Source organism: Zeus faber (genome assembly GCF_960531495.2).
Source record: "Zeus faber genome assembly, chromosome: 12".
Classification (NCBI taxonomy): domain Eukaryota; kingdom Metazoa; phylum Chordata; class Actinopteri; order Zeiformes; family Zeidae; genus Zeus; species Zeus faber.
The window spans coordinates 9697856-9720891 of NC_137196.1; the positions used below are offsets into that span (position 1 = coordinate 9697856).

The 23036-nt window shown below is 42.2% G+C and overlaps 1 protein-coding gene across 3 annotated transcripts; it reads left to right on the forward strand.

Annotated features, from left to right (window-relative positions):
- Nucleotides 1-891: 891 nt before the first annotated feature.
- Nucleotides 892-22941, forward strand: LOC307237593 (integrin alpha-6-like). 3 transcript variants are annotated; one of them, XM_080010347.1, is made up of 26 exons: nucleotides 892-1069; nucleotides 6487-6614; nucleotides 6735-6814; nucleotides 7020-7281; nucleotides 8326-8457; nucleotides 9029-9242; nucleotides 9346-9539; nucleotides 9658-9755; nucleotides 10066-10193; nucleotides 10314-10403; nucleotides 10519-10580; nucleotides 11697-11860; nucleotides 12626-12772; nucleotides 12966-13084; nucleotides 13738-13897; nucleotides 14066-14143; nucleotides 14256-14335; nucleotides 14464-14541; nucleotides 14631-14733; nucleotides 16944-17120; nucleotides 17256-17357; nucleotides 17960-18070; nucleotides 18710-18808; nucleotides 19325-19450; nucleotides 20768-20853; nucleotides 22248-22386. In XM_080010347.1, the coding sequence occupies exons 1-25, from the start codon at nucleotides 1035-1037 to the stop codon at nucleotides 20825-20827; spliced, it is 3027 nt and encodes a 1008-aa protein (XP_079866473.1). In that variant the 5' UTR covers nucleotides 892-1034; the 3' UTR covers nucleotides 20828-20853; nucleotides 22248-22386. The 3 variants fall into 3 exon arrangements, with proteins under 3 accessions (XP_079866473.1, XP_079866474.1, XP_079866472.1); XM_080010348.1 differs by having other exon boundaries at nucleotides 20768-20841; nucleotides 22248-22366; XM_080010346.1 differs by lacking the exon at nucleotides 20768-20853 and having other exon boundaries at nucleotides 22248-22941.
- Nucleotides 22942-23036: the final 95 nt, after the last annotated feature.

Here is a 23036-nt window from a genome sequence, read left to right on the forward strand (position 1 = left end):
TTGCATTACATTACGCAAGGATGTTTGACAGCTTGCACCAAAGCAAGGTCCAATCCAACTGCAAACACTTTGACTGAGCTTTATGTTCAATTCTTCTTCCATATGAGATTAGAACCTGAAATGGAGCTTAGACCACTTTATGTCCTCTGCATTTAACCCATCCGCAAGGACGTATGGAGCACTGGACAGCCACAGCACAAGGCCCGGGGGCGTCTTCAGCTTTTGACCGGTGCAGGGTTCAAGGGCATTGGTGGGAGTGTCTAACCCCAACCTGCACCTCTTTCGAGAGGAACCGGGGGAAACCCATGTGAGCTCGGGGAGGACATGCAAGAACCCAGAACCTTCTTGCTGTGAGCCGACAGCGCTGGCCGCTGGCCGCTACGTTTGCTGATGGTCATCTGCTGCATCTTCTGCCAGTTCCTGTCCTGTGACTGACAATAAAGCTTGACGCACTACAGCCACCATTACAGGGTTTCTTTAGCATTTCTCAATGCCGCAGGCGCCGCTCAAAATCGCAGAACAGTAGCGGAGCAAGCCCTCCTCCTTCGCAACTAAGCTGCGCTTATGAAGTTTATTTTTTGTAATTATTAATGGTGGGGGAGGTGTATGCATGCGCCTACACGCGCGCTTGTGCGTGTGTGTGTGTGTGTGTGTGTTGGGAGGGGCAGTGTCCAGCTTCCCCGCAGCCATAGATCCTCTCTCTCTCACACACACACACACACACACACACACACACACACACACACACACACACACACACACACACACACACACACACACACACACACACACACACACACACCCTCTCGCTCTCTCTCTCGCTCTCTCTCTCTCTCGTGTCTCTATCACCAGGAGGCTCCTGGGCTTCCCCACAGTCGGCGCTCACCATGGAGGACAGGAGGACGCGGACCTTCTGCGGCTTGTCCCTCGTCCTTCTCCTGCAGTGCGGGACGCTTTGGACTTTTAATCTGGACGAGGATAATGTCGTAAGGAAGAACGGAGACCCTGGCAGCCTTTTCGGCTTCTCCCTGGCCATGCACTGGCAGCTCCAGCCCGAGAATAAAAAAATGTGAGTGTTTTAAACCTGGTGTTTTTCATCAACTTGTTCCATGTCGTTACATATGAATACATGTTATTATAACTTGGGCTGCACGTGTTTAACTCATAAGGCGTATCGCAGGTAAAAAAAATTAATTGTTTTTATTCTCATAGTTACTTTTTTTTCTTTTCTAAAACCACCCATATTCCGTTACTGTAATAAAGGCAGCGTTTCTTATTTTATTTGAATTATAATTAGATGAAATTAAATGAAATGAAATCGAATATAATTTAGTTAATATAATCTTCAACATTTTATTGTGTATGTATTTATTGTTATTCACCCACATGCCCGTCTTCCGTGTCAACCCCCCTAACCATGTTTTTAGTAAAGATAGACGGTTTGGATCCTGGCCCCCCAAAAACATAAAGGATTGTATTCAATGAAAGGACCACCTTGACCTTTCTCCTTAAGTAAAAGTATCCCAGCACTTGCTGTGAAATGTACTTGAAGTATTAAAAGTAACAGTTCATGTCATGTCCAGTGCACTGATATGACAGAGCCTGTTAGTATTAGAGTAGTGGAGTCGTAAAAGTTGAAAATATCCAAAACTGAATATACTAAAGTCAGTACAGATACTTGAAAAATGTTAAGTACAGTGACAAAGTACTTTTACTGCATTACTTTCCACCCCTGTCTTCATTGTTTCAAAAGAACCTGCCTGGATGAAAGATGAATTGCCATCAAATGACCACTGGCGCTGATCACTTTGGGAAAGTGGTGTAAATAAGTATATTTTTCATGTGTCTAACCTCATGAAACAAACCCGTGTGTGTGTGTGTGTGTGTGTGTGTGTGTGTGTAGCTCCTTTTTTTTCTGGTTTTATAAACCACACGGAAAGTCACCAACACATGGGGAGGTTAAGATAACAAGTATGCAGAAATTCCTTTACAGAACCCGAATTGACCCTGACAACATTCCCATTTCACCTGTATAAAGTTGTTTTATTTTATTTAGTTTATTGCAGTCTTTGCATTCCAGTTTATGAACAGTAGATTTAGAGCTATTAAATGGCCCAAGGCGTTATATAGACACTTTTATGAGCGAGGTCAAGTGCAGTACCTACATGTTCAAAAGTTTCTGTTCCATTTTTACAACTGTGTCTAAATGAGAGACCTGTGTGGGTCAGCACGTGACCACAGCCTTCACCAACTTGCCCGAGAAATTAAAGACAGTGTGAGGTGTTAACTCTTTGCGATAGCTAATCTAGATAGACTCCCAGTTTGGCTTTGAATCTGAAAAATGTTTTGGTCGGTCAGAACGGAGCTGCTTGATCTACGAAATGTAAAAAATAACCTGATATTTCTGCGTTACACATCAGTATGGTGACAGCAGGTAACTGCTTGTGTGGCAGTGCTGTTAACGGTAAAAAAGGAGTTAATTCCTTCTGTCCATGCAGAACATGCCACCGGGCTGCTGTGCAGCCAGGCATGGTCCACTGTTAGTCAAGTGGAACACTAGCAGCCCGACAGCCAGGACCCAGCGGGGCTGGCCACAGTCCTGTTCAGGGGAAAAGGCCATTTAGCTAGGGTTGAATATTTTATCCTGTTGAGAGGGTGTTTTTTTCATAGTTTCCTTTTGTTTCCCAAACCTTCCCTCTCACTCACGGTGCAACCGCATATGTGTCAACTGGGTGTGAGATGTCAGTCAGCCCTCCTCACTGCCAAACCCATATTGCCTTGCCAACTTGACTCAGTTGTGAACCTCGGTTGTTTGCCCTACAGGTATGAATGGTGCACATTCCCCTGAGGTGAGGGAGGGACTCTGCTGCAACCTGTATTTCTGTGTGTGTGTGTGTGTGTGTGTGTGTGTGTGTGTGCATGTGTGCGTGTGTGTGTGTGTGTGTGTGTGTGTGTGTGCGTGTGTGTGTGTGTGTGTGTGTGTGTGTGCGTGTGTGTGTGTGTGTGTGTTTTCTAACAGTGTTTACTTGTGTGATACATTCCACGGTCGGTCATAATTACCAGATGGAGCTGTCTGTATAATAAAATCAAGAGCTTCAAGTAAGTGGGAGAGAAAGAGGGATGAGATGGAGAGATAGAGAGAGAGAGAGAGAGAGAGAGAGAGAGAGATAGAGAGACCGAGAGAGAGTGAGGGAGTATTAAAAATAGGCAGTTTGTTGTGAGAGATGTGTGAGAGAAAAAACATTGCCTTCGTTACTATAATGATATAGTGACGACTGAGAGTTCTGCAGGATCTTCAGTGACATTGAGGTAAAGAGAGAGGAAAGAAATAAATCATTAAAGAACGAAACAAAGAAACAAAGAAACAAAGAAAGAAGGACATACTACAGGAACCCCCTCAGCCTGCATTCGGACATTCCTGCCGTCTCTTCTGCTCCTGTCCTCTCTCCGCCAAAAGGCTAAATCTAAGTCAGGTTAAGTCAGGGTAGACAAGATCAAAGAGTAAAGAAATGAACTGAATAGACAGAGAGAGAGAGAGAGAGAGAGAGAGAGAGAGAATGGCATCACGTACGCTTAGAGGAGCATAAATCATGTTCACATCTGGGCAGCAAATAGCACATAATTCATCCGTTCGATCTCTCCCCGGGACTCGGTTCCTATGGGTACCTAGCTGCTGATAGGCCTCTGGCTTTGGAGCATGCTGGCACCGCGGTCTGGCACGCAGAGGGGAATGTTGGGTAACACATGGGAGAGCACCTCTGGTTCTGCAAACCATGTCGGGGCTGCCGCTAAGCAACGGGCAGGTCCCTCGCGGGAAGCTACAGCTTCATGCTGTTCCAAATATGGTGTTTGTCCTGTCCTTCACAGGAAGACCAATGCAAACATTTTTTTTTTGGCCCCATGTGCCGGGGCTTTCCTCTGCTGGTGGTAAATGATTAGATAAACAGCGGGGCAAAAAAAAAAAGATAGGGGGGATACACTGAAGTCGGACGAGTCTGTGTTTATTTAAAGTGGTGCATTATGACAGCCATGGTCCTAAAACTTTCAAAAGTCTGTGTAAGTTTAGAATACGTAAAGATTTCGATGGAACAGAAAGTCAGTGATATTCAGCACTGTGCAAAAGAGAGGATGCTTCCTAAAATAACGGCATGAATAGTTTTTATTTATCAATTAACGACATAGAAAGTGCGGTAAACAGAAAAACCCTTCATCAAATCAATATTTGGTGTGGCCACCCTTGGCCTTTTAAAACAGCACCAATTCCCCTACGCACACTGTCGCACAGTTTTTGAAGGTACTCGGCGGGTAGGTTGTTCCAAGCATCTTGGAGAACTTGTCACAGTTCTTCTGCGAGTCTCGGCTCGGGTCTCAGTTGCTTCTGTCTCTTCATGTGATCCCAGACTGAGTGGATGATGCTGATATCGGGGCTCCGTGGGGGCCACACAGTACGGTACCATCTGTTGCTGGACTCTTATATATATAAAATAACCTTCGAAGACAAATGTTTTTGTGTAAACATCTAAAGTGCCTAAAACCTTTGCGCAGTACTGCAAATCTGTTGCCATGTCATCTGTTGTTGCTGTTAACTCTGTCGCTGTGTCTTGTATGGGGGCCAGATTTTCCATTTGTTCCCAGCTCAGGATGCCTGACTTTTGATGTTGTTGAAACAGTTTGGCTACATTTGTATAACAATGGAAAAAAAAAATGCTCAAAGTGTTAAACAACAAAAATGTTAAATCTTTACTTTCAGCCATCTGGTATTTCTCATGATAAAAACTAAGTGTGAAAAATAAACATTTTTGACAGATATTGAGTGCATAAATTGGAGGACATTAAGTCAATTTTGAGTATTTTTCTATTTTAATTTTTTAGTTTATTGCTGCGTTAATTTAATCAAAGGGCCATGTGCAACAGCCCAGAACTACTTGGTACATCTGGTTCCTCAAGGCACAGTGCACCTCGGAAGTAGTGACCTGACCCTGCTTCCTAGGGTCAGTCTGCCTCTGCGGAGCCCTTTCCCTTCCGTTCTCCCCGTTCCAGTTTCTTACACCAAACTCTCCTCTCAAGTGTCGAGTCATTTGCAATCTCCGTCGACTCCGCCGGCCAAAGTTCACGCGCCCGACTTTGAGTCTGGACCTTATCGCAGTACCATACGTGATAAAGTATTCTTGTTGCATTTAATGCACGGCCGAACAAAGACCCTGGTATTGAGGTGAAGGATGATTGTTTCTGTTGTGGCCGAAGGATCTTATTTCATCCTTTTAATGAGAGTAATGTATTTACTTTCTTAGACATTCCTCTGGAAATATAATTATCTAACCATTGTACACAAGCTACATGAAGAGTGACTGTTTACATTGGACGCTATGGTAAGCACTAATAGTACACTGCAAAAATATTCAGTGATTTTTTTTTTGAACCTCCATGTATGTATATGTATGTGAGAAATAATCTCTTGAACTTGAACTTGAACCGCCACTGCTTTGAAAATATATTACATTACATTCAATTACGTTACATAACATCAGTGATCAAACCATTTTGTCCAAAGTGGCCGACAATTAGTACATTTTGTCACAGTATCAACCACTGTATGGCACAGTCACAGCCAGCCAAACATTCTCTAGAAATAAGAAGCACTAATAGAGTTAGATTATCTAGAATTTCAAGGTTTTTCTTTTTTTATTAAAGTTTTTGTGTGTTTTGGGGGTTCAAAAATACACAGGTTTCTACTAGTCCGTGGCTTTTACTGAAACCACAGACATGAAAATGTAACAAAAAAGAGAAGACGAGAACGAGAGAGCAACAAAGACAGGTGTAGCCCAGAGAAGCAACAGGAAGGGTGAGTCTGAGAAAAGTGAAGTATAACTATAGAAACAGAGAGAGAGAGAGAGGCAGAGAGAAGGGGACTCATATGTGGATGTATTGGAGGTATGTGCGCACTCTGCTGCCCCCTGTGACCCTCTACAAAGCTTCACTTCATGCACCATGACGTCTTTAGCCCCACTGATTTGGAGTCAGATACATAGTGTGAAACCCTGGGAACCGCTGGCCCCTTGGTAGTCCCCATCTGCCCTTGTCCATAGTCCACAAAGGGAGGCTGTGTGTGTGTGTGTGTGTGTGTGTGTCTGTGTGTGTGTGCATGCCTGCATGCGTGCGTGTGTGTGTGTGTGTGTGTGTGTGTGTGTGTGTGTGTTCGTCAAGGAGCTGGGTTCAATGAACCACTACAGCCATTTGAAAGACTTCTTTGACCCACTATAGGACATGGAACATCAGCTTGGTTAAGTGTGTGTGTGTGTGCACGCTATGTGTGTGCTCGTGCATGCACATGCACTTACTTGCATATGTGCATATAGCTGTACAGTATGTATGTGCCATAGTGGACTACATGTGGGACATCCTATGGAAAAGCAGCAGATGTGCAGATCTGTCGGACCGCTCAGCTGCCGGTTGGTTTTTGGTTCTGATGCATCATGTTTGTTGCAGGTTTCTGGTTGGAGCTCCTACAGCCACGGCCTTGCCTGGTCAGAAAGCTGTTGTGACCGGGGGGCTCTACAGCTGTGACCTCGTCACTTCCTCCGACAGATGCACCAGAGTGGACTTCGATAACAATGGTAGGCAGGCCAGTGATTTCCACTGGGATTGCATTTTTTTTTGCATTTGCATATTCCTGTTTGGTCGTCTAATTATTGTCCGTTCCTTTGCTAATTTTTCACTCCTCTTTCCGTTTGAAGTGGACCTGCGTGAAGAAAGTAAGGAGAACCAGTGGATGGGAGTCACAGTGAAGAGTCAGGGGCCGGGCGGAAAGATTGTGGTAAGACTGTGGGACAGAATCTCTGGTGTATAGTATTATATAACCCTAACCCTAACCCATTAACAAGTTAATACATTCGATTGGTCTTTTTTGCTGTTGGTCTCAATGTTTTGCCCAGTAACGCATATATTGGTCACTATCTCTCTCTCTGTCTCTCTGTCCCTCTGTCTCTCTCTATCCCTCGCTCTCTCCATATCTGTGCCAGACCTGCGCTCACCGCTACCAGCGTCGGTCCAACATCAACACCAACATCGAGTCCCGTGACATCCTTGGACGTTGCTACGTGCTGAGCCAAGATCTGAACATCGACCCCGCTTCTGATGAGGATGGGGGAAATTGGCACTTCTGCCTGAGCCGACTGCGGGGCCACGAGAGGTTTGGCTCCTGCCAGCAGGGCCTCTCTGCCACTTTCGACAAGAACTACCACTACCTGATCTTTGGTGCCCCGGGAGCATTCAACTGGAAAGGTAGGTAGAGTCCAGGAAGGTGTGCAAGTTTGTAATGAAGGTGTAAAAAAAGCTAACCTATTAAAGAACTTTAGAACGGAGACCTTTTCCACAGGAGGAACTTGGTAGGAACGTGGTCCCAAGTTCTTGCAAGTGGCCTGGTTCTTTTCAGGGGAACGGCCACCATTGGGGAGCAGTTTGTTGTACTGAACAATACCAATTGGTCAAACACAAGCTACGTGAGAGTCATCAAACGCACCTAAAAATTGCTTCCTCTATTTGGCTCTTACTTCTCTGGAATATTCAAAATAGACTCTTTTTCACCACAGAAACCATTTCAGGGACCAGGAGCTTAGTTCACAGCACTTAGACATTTCGAAGTCCTGGTCCCAAAAAAGTCCTCGCAAGCGCCGGAAGCACTTGGGCCGACTTTGTAGTACTCAACGATTAGGACCTGCTCAGGTTTCTGTTTCAGCAGCTTCTGGGCCCAAATGTGGAAAAGCGGTTCTGGAGTGACTATTACGCCCGAAATACACCTGGCGCGTTGGCGCAGCATACGGGCGTGGCACGGCGTGCTGTTAGTGCACGCTTCCTATTAAATCCATGTTAATCCACTGTTGGAGCTCCAGTGGTCACATCAGCCACGTGGGGTCCACACATAGTGGGGGGCATTTTTGTCTATTTTTGTGCGAGAGGTCTATATAGATAAGATTACATGGAAATGTTTTTGTAGATGTGCAATCAATTAAAGTGTCTTTTATATAAGCCTACCATACCATACCATATGTTACCAGACCAGACCTAGAGCTGCTGTCGAATTTGCTTATTGATCATCGTTGGACAGCTGATAAATTCCCCAGTCTTCCAGTAATGTCATTTTCACTCATTTGTTTGACATTACTTTACCTTTTATTGATGTCCCATGGGTTATCCTTTCATGACATGCCAACTCCAAGCTCCATCACTCTTCCCCTCCCTTTCTCTAATTTGCCTCATTTCATATTCCCCTCCTTCCCCTCCTTCTGTTCTCTGTTCCATCCCATTCTATCCCCTCCTTCGCTCTAGGTGTGGTTCGCCTGGAGCAAAGGAACAACACCCTCTTGGAGATGGGCCTCTATGATGATGGTCCATTTGAGGCCGGAGATGAGAACAAAAAGGACCCAGACTTGGTCCCGGTCCCTGCCAACAGCTACCTGGGTACAGCACAACATTCCTAAGAGGTCACAGGCCTGGTGTTGTTATGCCCTTCTGACAGCATAAGCAGATAATGGTCAAATGTAGTTCTAACTTATCTTTTCAAGATTGGAAGATTGATGAGACCATGAGACCACCAAGGCTCTGCATAGCTGTGAGATAATTGTGATGATGTTCTTAAGGTTGTACTGAAGGCAGAAATACATAACATATAACTATGCTTATATTACCTCACATAAGGTTGCGCTGGCTATGAGCAGTATATCCAGCTATATCCAGCCTACCTCCGTTAGAAGGTAACGTAAGAGTTAAGTCGGCAGAGTTATGTTAACATCAGGGCTAATTAGTTTGTGTGGTTTGCCAAAGTTTCGTTAAGTTGCTCAAATGATTGTGTTCCATGCAGGTTTTCTTTTCTACACTGTCATGTGTACCCCATATACCAAAGAACTACAGCCATTTCCTAAATTGAAAAATATTGTTTGTCAGACCAGTCCATCTGTCTTGGCCCTTGACAGCCCTTGACTCGCTCTCTCCCCTTCTCTCTCTCTCTCTCTCTCTCTCTCTCTGTCTAAAGGCTTTTCTTTGGACTCTGGGATGAGCCTGAGCAAGGATAAGCAGCTGACCGTGGTGGCGGGGGCTCCCAGGTACAACCACAGCGGAGCAGTTGTGCTGCTGAAGAGGGACTCTGAGACGGGCCGAGCCCTGCTGGCCGAGTACACCCTGGAGGGGGAGGGTCTGGCCTCCTCCTTTGGCTATGACCTGGCCGTGGTGGACCTCAATAAAGACGGGTGGGCGACAGAGAGAGAGAGAGAGAGAGAGAGAGAGCGAGAGCGAAAGGTATTCACCGATGTATGAACGTATTCACCAACATGTGGTTCTGTCATTGGCTAGTTGGCAGGATATCGTGGTGGGAGCTCCTCAGTATTTCGAGAAGGATGGAGACATAGGGGGCGCTGTCTATATCTACATTAATAAAGTCGGGGACTGGGATCAGGTCATGCCCATCCGGATAAACGGGCCAAAGGACTCCATGTTTGGATTGGCCGTGGAAAACCTGGGCGACATCAATCAGGACGGCTACAATGGTAAGACCAAAACCCAAAATAAGTAACATTTAACTACTTTTTTGTGTTTGTGTACATGTGTTTATCTTAGCTGTGTTAATGTGCAATTACCACTTTCAGTTGCTCTTTTGTGTGTCAGATATAGCAGTGGGGGCTCCGTATGACAACAATGGAACAGGGGTCGTCTACATCTACCATGGATCAGCCGAAGGAATCAACTCCAACCAACCTGCACAGGTGACGGGCTGTCATTTTGTTTTGGGGTGCATTTGTTTTGAGTTGCTCAGTGTGAAAGACAACTCAATGTGCATTTATCTAATAAAATTGGTTGGTTAACAGACATAGCTATGAAAACCAGGGCACTATTGCTCTTACTCACCACAAGCCCATGGTTTTTGCCTAAGCCTAATTCTCAATTAATTTCCACTCGGCACTGGCTTATTGGCATCGCTAGGAACATGTTTGCAGGGGTGGGTCTGGTCAGGATGATTTGAAATCAGTGCAATATCTCCAGCAACATATTACATTTTTCTTGGTGTACTCCCAGGTCCTGAAAGGCAAGTCCTTGGGGGTGACGCTGTTTGGCTACTCCCTGGCGGCCAACATGGATCTGGACTTTAACTCCTACCCTGACCTGGTCGTGGGCTCCCTCTCTGACTCGGTCTTCGTCTACAGGTCCGCAGTGTGACATACAGTAATACTCAGATGCAGAAACTCGGAACAGATGAATAAGGAGAATTAGTCGTTATTCAGACAGGTATTGATTGATTCTGCCTCTTGGCTTTGTCTTCCCAGAGCGCGACCCGTTGTTAGCATTTCCAAGGAAATCATGATCACGCCGAAGGAGCTTGACTTCACCAATAAAAACTGTGGTAACACCGTCTGGTCAGTCTGTTTGTGTATCTGTAAATGTCTTTTGAAAGTATGACCCTGCATAATGTACAGTACGTGCATTGTGTCTGATAATGAAATCAACCACTAATCTACTTTGTGTTCACAGTATGGAGATCAAAGCGTGTTTCCAATTCACTGCCAACCCAAAGAACTACAATCCCAAACTAGGTAAGCTCTCACAATTTAACATCCGACTGTCATGAAATTTTAGATAACAATTAATTGTCATACAAATAGTCTCCAACTAATTACTATGCCACTATCATGGTATAAGCTTAAACCCGCACAATGATTCCTGTCTACCTATTGCAGAAGAGCTATTTATTGACATTTTGCATCAGAACAAATATGGACAGACTGTTACACTACCTGAACAGATCTGATAGAAACACACATAATTCACATTGTATTTATTGCAACATTTCCCTTATTTTATTTTATTTTTTTATTTTTTTAACCTGTGCTGTCGGCATGCTGGGCACACAACAAGTTCAAGTTCAAGTTCAAGACATTATTTGTCACATACATATACATACAGTCATACATATATGCAGTGTTATGTCATGACACCGCAGTATTTGTATGCCATTGCATCTAGGACAGAGCTGAGTCTGCGAGTGGCAGCATTTCCAACATTGGAACAAAAGATTCTTAAATTTGTATGAAAACTTCAACCTTAAATGGATAGTAGATTTTACAACACCATTGCGTTAGACCTCAAATAATTGAGCCCAGGCGATAACATAATAATAGTGACAGCTCCACATCCAACTGCACCATGATGATTACATTTTCCGCACCTGACCCCCTTGTCATCTGTTTTCATGAAGAGAAGGTAAATGTTTTATGAATACCCTGAACATGGAACAATCCGGTGTCCATGAACCATGGCAGGAAACCATGTATAACACAAGATTTAACTCTAGGGATGCATTAATACTATGTTGCCACTGCAAATACGAGTATAAGCCGATCCGATCTGTTATTTGCAATAAAAAATATAGACTCAATATAAATATAAATATTATATTATATATTAATATAATATAAAAGTGATATTTTTCTTTGTTGGAGACTCATAACATACCATTACCATACCACATACAAACAGGCCATATTAAACATGTTTAATATGGCCTTTGGCATCAAATTCCCATATTGGGGTTATTCCCAGAATCCAGAAAAATAAATCCCAGATTTGTATATCTATTGAAGTCAAAGAGTGTTTGTAATATTCTGCATTTGCCTTTCTTATTCCTTACTCTCTGTCTTGTCCTTATCCAGTGGTGATGTACTCCATTGTGGCGGATGCCGAGCGCAGGAAGAATGGTCTCCCGCCCAGGGGGGTCTTCACCAAGCGCTCCGGCTCAGACTACGAGTCAAAAGGAACCCTGGCCCTCACTGGCCAGGGGGATAAGAAGTGTATCAACCAAAAATTCACCTTGCAGGTACAGATCATGGTGTTATTCGGCGACCTTGTAGTAGATTTAGATTTAGAGCCTTCGTGTAGGGCTTCACGTGGAGGATGGAGTCTCACTGGTAGCTATTGTACTAGATCTAGACCTTGAGCCATACGGCTTCGGGTATGGATGGAGTCTAACGGGTGCTGTTTGCAAATGAATTTTCCTACGGAAGCTCAGCATTCACTGTGGTTTGTTATATGAGGGCTATACACCGATCAGCCACAACATTTAAACCACTGACAGTTTAAGTGAATAACATCACTCATCTCATTACAATGGCACTTTTCAAGGAGTGGGATATATTTTGCAGCAAGTGAACAGTCAGTCCTGAAGTTGATGTGATGGAAGAAGGAAAAAGGGGCAAGCGTAAGGATCTGAGCGACTTTCACAAGGGCCACATTGTGATGCCTGACAAAGAATTCAAGGTGTTGACTTGGCCTCCAAATTCCCCAGATCTCAATCTGATTGAGCCTCTGTGGGATGTGCTGGAAGAACAAGCCAGATCCATGAAGACCCCACCTCACAACTTACAGGACTTAAAGGATCTGCTGCTAACGTCTTGGTGCCAGATACCAGAGGACACCTTCAGAGGTCTTGTGGAGTCCATGCAAAATGGATCAGAGCCGTTTTGGCGGCACAAGGGAGAGCTACACAATATTAGTGGTTAATAGTGGTGGTTTAATGTTGTGGCTGATCGGTGTAGTGCCCCTATCGAGGCATTTATTTTTAATTGGTCACTTTGTCATGAAGGAAAATATCCGAGACAAGCTGCGGGGAATTCCTATTGACGTGTCTGTGGAGCTCCAGGATTCCAAAAGACAGCGGAGGCAGAGCTCGGACGGAACCCAATTACTGCCCGTCCTGGACCCCAAACAGTCAATGAAGACTCGTACAGAGGTAGCTGCAGTGGACAAGGCTGTAAAAGGCTTTTCCCAGGTATAGACTGTATATATTGGTCCTTTTTTTCATTAGCTTTTTGTGTGTGTGTGTGTGTGCGTGTGTGTGTGTGTGTGTGTGTGTGTGTGTGTGTGTGTGTGTGTGTGTCTGTGTGTGTGTGTCTGTGTGTGTGTGTTGTGTTTGCCTGTGCTAGGTGAACTTCCTGAAGGAGGGCTGCGGCACCGACAACCTATGTCAGAGCAACTTAGAGGTGAAGTATCGCTACGGCTACTGGAAACCCAACAACAAAAATGCCTTCACCCCACTGCCACTGTGAGTGGAGCTAAGCTGTATGCACACACACACACACACACACACACACACACACACACACACACACACACACACACACACACACACACACACACACACAGTCACATCACTGCCATTGGATAGCAAACAAATCTTTTAAATAAATCAGGAGTTGTTAGTCAATGCGGCAAGAGTTGTTTGTTTGTGTCTTTTGCAACTCGGTAACGTTGGCCGTACACACTGAACTAAGACAGAATCTCAACTCGTGAACTGCAAATAATTACTGAGGATGAAATTAATGTCGAACAAAGGATCAAGGCATTCTGCAAAATTCATATAAAATGTGACATTTTGCATTCCACCAAAACAAATACCTGCGACAGAATTAAATGCTTTGCATGCTTTTCTGAACCAACTCTTCTGACTCTCGTTCATGGTTTACCGGAGGTCTTCCCTCGCTCACCATGCGTGACAACAACCCAATCAAATGAACGAGTCGAATTGAATTCATCTTTTTACTGAGTGACTCGCCAAGAACCGGGTTTCAGAAATTAGCCGAGCCGATTCACTACAAAGTGCGGGCAAACATGACATGATCTAAGCCAAATTCGGACACAGTCACAGGCTTGGTCTGCTCTCAGTCTAACCTGCTCCTCGTGAACGTGACGCTGCAGCATTAACGGCGTCCCGGAGGTCTCTCTGAGCGACCAGAAGGAGATCGCCTTGGAGGTCGCCGTGTCCAATCGCAACGGAGACGACGCCCACGAAGCCTCGGTCATCGCCTCCTTCCCCAAATCTCTGTCCTACTCCACCTTCCGCGCTGCACAGAACGCGGTGAGTCGAGCTCTCTCTCTCTCTCTCTCTCTCTCTCTCACGCGCACACACACACACACAGGCACATGCGCACGCGCGCGGGCACACACACACACACACACACACACACAATGGCTAATGCTTATGGTTGGGGTTGTGGTTGTGACTGTACTTTATGATGGGTTGCAGCCTGTGATATGCACAGCCAACACCAACGGATCTCAGGCCGACTGTGAACTGGGAAATCCCTTTAAACGAGACTCTGAGGTGAGAAAAATAAATCACTTCTGGGACTCATAGGATACCTCAAGGGTATCGGTAAAAATATCTTAAAATGGTATGTTTGTGTGTGTGTGTGTGCGTGTGCGCGTGTCTCCAGGTGACCTTCTACATCATCCTCACCACAGCAGGCATCTCTCTAGACACCACCGAGCTGGAGATTGATCTACAGTTAGACACGTGAGTATCGCCTGATCCGCAATCTTTGTGCCACAAGCCGTGATTGATTATTGATAAACAATCTCTTAATATTGTTTATTAAGACTTAACACTTGCTTATTTGTGTGTGTGATCTCTGCTCCCGACAGGACCAGCGAGCAACAGAACAAGGCCCCTCTCAAAGCGAAGGCGAACGTAGTGATTGAGCTGCAACTGTCTGTCTCAGGGTAAGACAAAAACAAACAAAGAAAGAAATAAAAAAAAATAAAAAATAAAAAAAGGCAAAATACTGATAGTGCTTCGTATGTCTCCCTAGGCAGGCCCAGCCTTCCCAGGTCTACTTCACTGGAGAGGTCAGAGATGAGAGTTATATAAAGAAGGAGAGCGACATTGGCAGCGCCATCGGTTACCAGTTCAGGGTGAGTGCAGGGTGAACCCTTATCTATGCAGTCTCTACCGCTTGCTTGGGTTTGCTTTCCCTCTCGTAGTCAGTCAGACTGCAGGCGGTTGTTTTGCGATTATCCCCTTAATGACATGGCCACTTACTCAATAAAATAATACATTGGTATAAAATATTGATTTTAGTGTTACGGATTCTAGTATTCCTAGTTTTGTAACGACTATGCCTACTGTAATTCTATAACTAGTATGCCTAGATGTCTATGTTTTAATAATTTGCCTAGTTTTGTAATTTGTATGCCGAGTGTTATTACTAGTTTGCATAGTTTCCTATCTAGTATTCCTAGTTTTGTAACAAGTATGCTGTGGCAGTTTCGCCTGCTACACGCCACGCAAGTGGGGTTTTTCAGGGTCCTCCAGCACAGAGACGCAGACGATGAGGTTTCAGACAGACAGTTTATTGTAGAAAGTGGACCAGGTGGAATAAGCCCAGGAGCAGATGGACATGTGTCATGACAAGGGCTCCTCTCCTGAGTGTGTGTGGGGATGCGGGTTTTACCTGTTGCTTGTTAGACCAACCAACGTGGAAGAGCTATGCAGCCACTCTGATCCTGGGTCCCAATTACCTAGACCCAGGACCCGTGTGGCTGCTCAAATCACACCATACCAACACCACATATGCCTGCTGTTATTCTATAACTTGTATGCCTAGTTTTGTGCGGAGAGGGAGCGACCTGTCTCCCTCTCTGACGATGCGCCTGCCAGCGATGGGGTGCCCGTGATTGGCGTACCCGAACAGTGCGTTTTTGTTTTATTTTACATTACTCCTAATGGAATGACACAAGTGCGTATGGAACTAAACCTTTTTTTAAATTAAATAATCATAAAGCTGTCCCTAAACACATGGAGCGGCGCTCCGTGTATGTGGACGTATACGCGCGACATTTTTATAAAAAAAATATACATTTCTGCTGAAACCCTGCATATTTTTTAAATGTTATTTTTCAGATTCAAACAACAACAAGGCATGGAGTTAAATCAATCAGTTAATATTCTACTGTGATTGAAGGTTTTTCTTTTTACAATTCAATAGTTAAATAAATAAATAAATAAATAAATATATTATTCATATCAATTCATGCATCAATTAATTTAATCTTAACACGTAGGCCTGGCCTACAGGAAAGAACAGTTTATATAATGACTGTGTCCAATGTTGTTGGTCATACTAGTGAATAATACAGAAGATAAGGAACTTTTAAAAATTGCATACTAAATCGCAGTTTTATCAACTAGTATTGTATTTAACTAATATTGCCTAGTTTTGTAACTATTCTGCCTAGTTTTATTACTAATACAGTATGCTTAGTTTCCTATCTAGTATGTCTAGTTTTGTAACTAGTATGGCTTATTGTATTACAAGTATGCCTCATTTTTTAACTAGTATGCCTAGTTTTGTCACTATTATGCCTAGTTTTATTACTATTAAGGTATGCCTTATTTCCTATATAGTATTCATAGTCTTGTTACTAGTATGCCTAGTTTTAATACTAGTATGCCTAGTTTCCTGTCTAGTATTCCCATTTTTGTCATTTGTATGCCTAGTTTTATTACTAGTACTGTATGCCTAGTTTCCTATCTAGTATTCCTATTTTTATGACTAGTATGCATAGTTGTATTACAAGTATGCCTTTATTACTAGTACTGCATGCCTTGTTTTCTATCTAGTATTCCTATTTTTGTGACTAGTATGCTTAGTTTTGTAACTAGTTTGCATGGTTTTATTGCAAGTATGCCTAGTTTCATAACTAATGTACTGCAGGGCGCTCAGGGACTGCAAAGCTTTCTGCTTCCTATCTTCTGCAAAGAAAAATAACTTACAACAACGTGGCTGACACTGCAACAACCTAGCAAACTATTCACCTCCCAAAAACACAACCCAACCTATTTACTGCATTTAATCTGAAATCGAACATATCAGCATCTCTTCCAGTTTCAGTTTCTATGTAGTCTGCCGCTGATTCCCGCTATTGACCAATCAGAATAGCAGGAGTATTCCACAGAGCTGTGTAATAATACATTTATGTCCTTTTGTCTCTAGATAGGCACCAGATAAGACAGAACAAGTGATTTTCCGCATCCTACGTTGACATTTCTACAGTTCTGGGTTCTAGGTCATTGATGTTGTCAAAGTGTGACCTGAGTCTATTTTCACATTATGGCTGGTCAGATCATCAACCTGGGGAAGCCGCTGAAGGACTTTGCCACAGCCACCCTGGTCATCCACTGGCCCCAGCGTACGACGGATGGCAACAGGCTACTCTACCTTGTGCAGATTGGCTCCACGGTGATGGAGAAGGTCAGCTGTTCCCCCGAGGGAGAGATCAACCCCCTCAAGGTCAAAAAGGTCAGCAGGAACACTCACGCACGACTCATACGTACTCTTAAACCTGATTTAAAAGGCAAAATCAAATGTATATTCATCAAAATCTAATTTATATGGATAAATGTAATATATATATTTTCTTTTGTATGTCTTTAGGAAGACACCAACACCAGAAGGAGACGATCCATCGGGGACGACCAAAATAACAAAGAGGGCTCTATCGCACTTCTGACTGACAAGAGAAAATACCGAACTTTGGTAACACTTTGCATTTATTTTACACCCTTTTTCCATTTCTCTTCTCTATTTGCATTTAAAAGTGTAACTCCAAATTATATTTTATTTTTTAATAGGATTTATATAGGATTTATTCGATTTTTCTTGGTATTATTATTTATTTATCAAATTTTCAATTCGTCAGTTTTATTTTTACTATATTATTTAAAAAAATTATTTTATATATATATATATAAAAGTTATCTATTTATTAATTAATTTATTTATCTAGTTGTTTGTTTATTTATTTATTTATTGTCCATAGAATGACTTTTTGTATATTGTTTTATTCTGTATATATGTTTTTGTATATATATATATTTTTTTTGACTATTAATTTGTTTTTTTTGCCTGCACTGCAATGCCAAATTCCTCATATACCAAAATGTACTCCGCCCAATAAACTGATTCTGAATTACGATTCTGATTATTGAGGTATTTCCACAGGGAGGGAAGCAGCACAATATATTGGACTGCATTCCTGCTACTTTGTGTGAAATCCCAACAAATGTGGCCTAAATCAGTGCTGACCTTCTCTGCTTTTTTCCTCTGTTTTTTTTTTCCTTTCTTTTCTTGTCTCGCAGTCTTGTGGCGATGGAGCGTCGTGCGTGGAGTTCCACTGCCCCCTGCGAGACATGGACAGTAATGCAGTCATCACGCTCCACTCCCGCCTGTGGAACAGCACTTTCTTAAAGGTGAGTGAAAACAAGTGACAAAATGACTTATTCAGAGCTTGACTTATCTTGACTTGACTTGACTTATAGAATCTAAATACACACACTTTCATTATTTAAGTCAAGCCCTCATTCTAAAATAGTTTATCGTAAATATCTCAGTGAAACATAAAACCATTTCTGACAGATAACTATTAGATTAAATTTTAAATAAATTGTATTTATTGTGCATCATTCGAGTTTGGTGTCTGGGCTCTACTGATCATCACGCCCAGCAATGTGTACAGAAAACACAGAACTTAGTGAGCTGGAAATATAAGAGTCATGAGCTTGAATCCCCCCATTGGATAAAAGAGTGGAGTAGGTGGATGCAGGGGAGGCGGAGGGAGTGGAGCAACACAGGAGCAGGTAGGACAGGAGGGATTGGCTGCTTAAATACACCAGCCCATAAGGGCGTGGAAGCATGTGGCGCCGTCAAGTTGTCCGACAGAACTAGTACTAGTACATATACAGATGCATACAGTATGTCACTTTATTTGCCCTTTGTTGTCAATCAAAGGGAGACATATCTAAACCCTAGCTTATTCATCTTAGATCATTCAGATACTTTCTTAGTTTACTTGTTTGTGTTTTAATCTCTGAATATTTTCCTCCGTGCAGGATTTCGCCACCCTCAACTATCTGGAGGTGATCGTGAAGGCGTCGCTGCATGTGAGCGGCGTGAATAGGAACATGGCGCTGAAGAAGTCAGAGACACAGGTACGCCGACTGTTAGAAAAGAAATACATTTTATATAGAAATACACTCAAAAGTATCACTCAAAAATTTTGCAATATACAACAAACCTAATAATTACTATTATGAACAATAAACCTCCATATGAACAATAGATATGTTCTTATATTATAGGTTATAACTGTTTTAAATATGTTTGTGATTTCTTTAGTGGCCAAAAGCTAGTTGTGTGCATGTACCAACACAATTATAATGATTTTTGAGACTTACATTTTTACACAAATAATGTAATGTAATGTCAATTTTTCCATTTCTTTGTTACTTTCTAGGTTCATTGCATATTGCCAAATTTCTTTTTACTTTAATATTACCGCCCATTCTTTTAATTTGAGCTGCTGTAACACGGCGTTCTATTTGACAGATGGAAAAACAAAAGAAGTACACCAACAAATTGACAATAGTTTGCTTTAACTGCTGTAAGATCTTCCATTCAAATAAATTCCGTCATAACCACCGCAACCGTGGGTTCTGTCTGCTCAGGTGAAGGTGACGGTGTTCCCAGAGCGGCGTGCGGCCCAATACAGCGGCCTGCCCTGGTGGATCATACTGGTGGCCATCCTGCTGGGGCTGCTGCTACTGGGACTACTGGTCTTCCTGCTCTGGAAGGTGAGACCGGGCAGGGAATCAAACAAAAATGTCTTGTAGAATTTGAGACTATTTGTGTATGACCAGAGGTGGACAATTATTAATTATTATTACTCATTGGAATGCTTGAGTCCATTTTCACCTGTAATGGTACTGAGAGTCATTGTAAAAGTGAAAAACTGAGGCTTGTATTTGATTTGTAAATTAACAAATTTTCTACTTTCAGTTTTGATGATAATAATAATACACTCTTAAACACATTTTTAAATATTACATTTTTCAGAGCCAATCAATGCAAAGCGGTTCTGTCTCTGCTTATATGCTGCACTTTGGTCAACAGTTCGATAAATAAATAAATCAATTTATTAATGGATAAATAAATAAATATATACATGAATAAATGAACAAATGAATCAATAAGTACATACATAAACAAATGAATGAATAAATAAATGAATGAATGAATGAATTAATAAATGAACGAACAAACAAATAAATAAATTAACGAATAAATAAATTAACGAATGAATAAAAATAAAAAATAGAAAAATTAATTAATTAATATAAAGTAACTCAATTATTGTTTTTGTCTACGTTATCTATAGTCTCTATAAAATAAATAAATTAATTAATGAATGGATAAATATATACACAAATAAATGAACAAATGAATGAATAAGTACATACATAAACAAATGAATGAATAAATAAATGAATGAATGAATAAATAAATTAACGAACAAACAAATTAATAAATATATAACTAAATAAATAAACCAATGAATAATTACATAAACAAACAAATAAATGAATAAATAAATAAATGAACGAATGAATAAAAAAATAGAAAAATAAATAAATTAATATAAAGTAACTATCAATTATTATTGTTGTTTTTGTCTACGTTATCTATAAATAGTCCCTATAAAATAAATAAATTAATTAATGAATAAAAAAAATGAACGAATGAATAAAAAATAAAAAAATAGAAAAATTAATTAATTAATATAAACTAACTATAAATTATAATTATTATTTTTGTCTACGTTATCAACATTAGAAATGGATTACAGCCAATCTCAATTTGAAAAGATTGCCCCCCCCCAAATACACACAGGGTGAAAAAGTAACTGAATAAGTAATTTTTCACAAACTACCACGACTACTACTACTACTTTCCTCATCTACTTTTCTTTATGATCTCTGCCGAAGTGGCACTTAATCGGGACTTAAGTAAGGATTTTCAGGTACTACTATTTCCACCTTCGGTACATTCACAAATACACACACACAAAAGATTGAATGTGACGTTTAATTCAACAATGTGCCTCTCCTCAGTGTGGTTTCTTTGGGAAAAACGAGAGCCCGGACAAAGAGAAACTGACGGCCGATGCGTAGATAAAGAAGAAAGAGTAAGAAAGAGGGTAAAAAAAAAGAAAAAAAAAAAGACAATTCTCGCCGTGGAGTGCGGGGGATGCGTCACTTTGGGTGCTTCTTTTGTGCTTTTCAGCTGTTTTGGGATGGCCACGAGCAAGTCTCACACTCTCAAACTATCGCACACTCTACGCCCCTCCACCGAGCTTTTTCGACGCTTGACAACTTGCTGTGGCAAACTGTTTACGCATTAAAAAAATAATAATAATTACCAAAAAAAAAGCCCTTTTTTCCTTTTCCTCTGCCCGTGGTGATGCGGGGGTCATGGGGTGTTTTGATGCATGGCCACGAGGGGGCGATGGATGCGACTGGTTGTGTTGTCAAAGGGAAAAGTTTGGAATTGAAGTTTCTCCTTGTTTTATACACACCCCTCATGTACATTGGCGGATTTAATTATTTCCTCCCAACTAGACACTCCAGGAGAACGTCCTCCGTTACTTGCGCCGATGCAAGTGATGGAGGACAAATCCACGATCTGCGTTTAGTGCATAAACTCACTCTAGATTTCAGGCAAAGCTAACGTTTTGAGTGAGTTATATTATATATATTATATATATTATCTGCAACCCAACACTTATATATTATATAATATATACTTACTATATATATAATTATTATTATTATCATTATTAGGGGTCCAGCCCACAGGGCCCACTGTACGGCAGCCCCATAGTGTTATTGTAAGAGGAAAAATAACCCCAAATTCTAGAAATCTTGAATTTTGAAGCCCAAAACACACGAACGGTCTTGTTCGAACCGCACTGTCACAAACAGCTCGTGGTTGAAGTATCATCCAAATCGATCCACCTACGTAGCAGATATTTGGGGAAAACCGACCAAAAATTGAGTGATTTTAAGACCGCCGTGCCAGTACGCCGGTCCAAAACATGTCCAACCCGGCTAAAACCATCTGGAACACATACTCCGAGATATATCCAAGTGTTGGATTGCAGATTTGCGGATTTGTCCCCCTTCACTTGCATTGAAATAGGCTCCTGATGGGGGCGACTCTACGTACTGAGGCGTGAGTATTAAACAGGAATAAGCTGAAAAAAATTCAAAAAAATCCCAACTATTCCCTTGAACGCACTGAGGAACCAACTCTTCAACTCTTTAGGTGCTTTTTTCCTCCCCTCCTAGTTGCCGCAGCAGCAGCTAGAGCCTCTTTCTTCTGTCTTCATAATAAAGCAAACAGATGCGGATCCGCAGGACGTAGCGGCTCCTACTCGATCCTCAGACGACTGCCGACGGCTTGTCAGCGCCTCCCGCTATCGCTTTTCCAAATTTATTCATGTATTTTAACCGCATCACCAAGAATACGACGCCATAGGGGACGAACGGTAATGTCCAAAACAATGGCTTCCCTTTTGTGTTTCCCTTGCAGTGCGGTTTTTTCGAACGCGCCAAGTACGAGGACAGCGTTCCCAGTTACAACGCCGTGCGCATCAAAAGGGAAGCGAGGGAGGGAGGCAACCCCGGGCACGCCGCCCCGGAGAAGAAGCCTTGGATCACCACCTGGAACGACCACCAGCACCGCTCTTAACCGCCAGGGGAGGGCTTCGCGTCCCCTCTCACGTCCTGTTGAATTTGCTGCAAATTTACATTTTATTTCACGTCCATGTCCTCGCTACACTGTCTGGACTGTAAATAACCAAACAAATACACAGATTTGTACAAAGGACTCGATACTTGTTCAGATTTTCTTGTTTTTGTTTTTTTTTTTTCCCCTCGGGGGCTGCAGAGCTTACAAATCACTGGAGGGAGAGATGTTTTTCTTTTTTGCAACTACTGTCTGGTACAACTGGGTTGGGTTGTTATACGTGTATGCTTTTGTACGGTTCCAGGTGTTTTTTGTACATTTTCCTGAATGCCCACCCCCCCCCCCAGAATTGTGTATTTATTTTTTTACAAATCCCTGTTTGAGTTTATCCTTCAAACCACCAATTCAGTATAAAGAACAATCAAATTGTAAACGCTGAACCTCGTTCAGATGGAACAGAGCTCGTCCTGTGACGACCGCTGCAAATTATGTAAAAAGTCCATGAATTTCCATGAATTGCTTGAATAAATGTTTTTTTCCCCCTAAAGTTCATGGAGATCCTATTCTTGGTGAGTTGGAAAAGACTTCAAGGCATCCGCAAAATATTAAGAAAAATATTTATTCACAGATAAA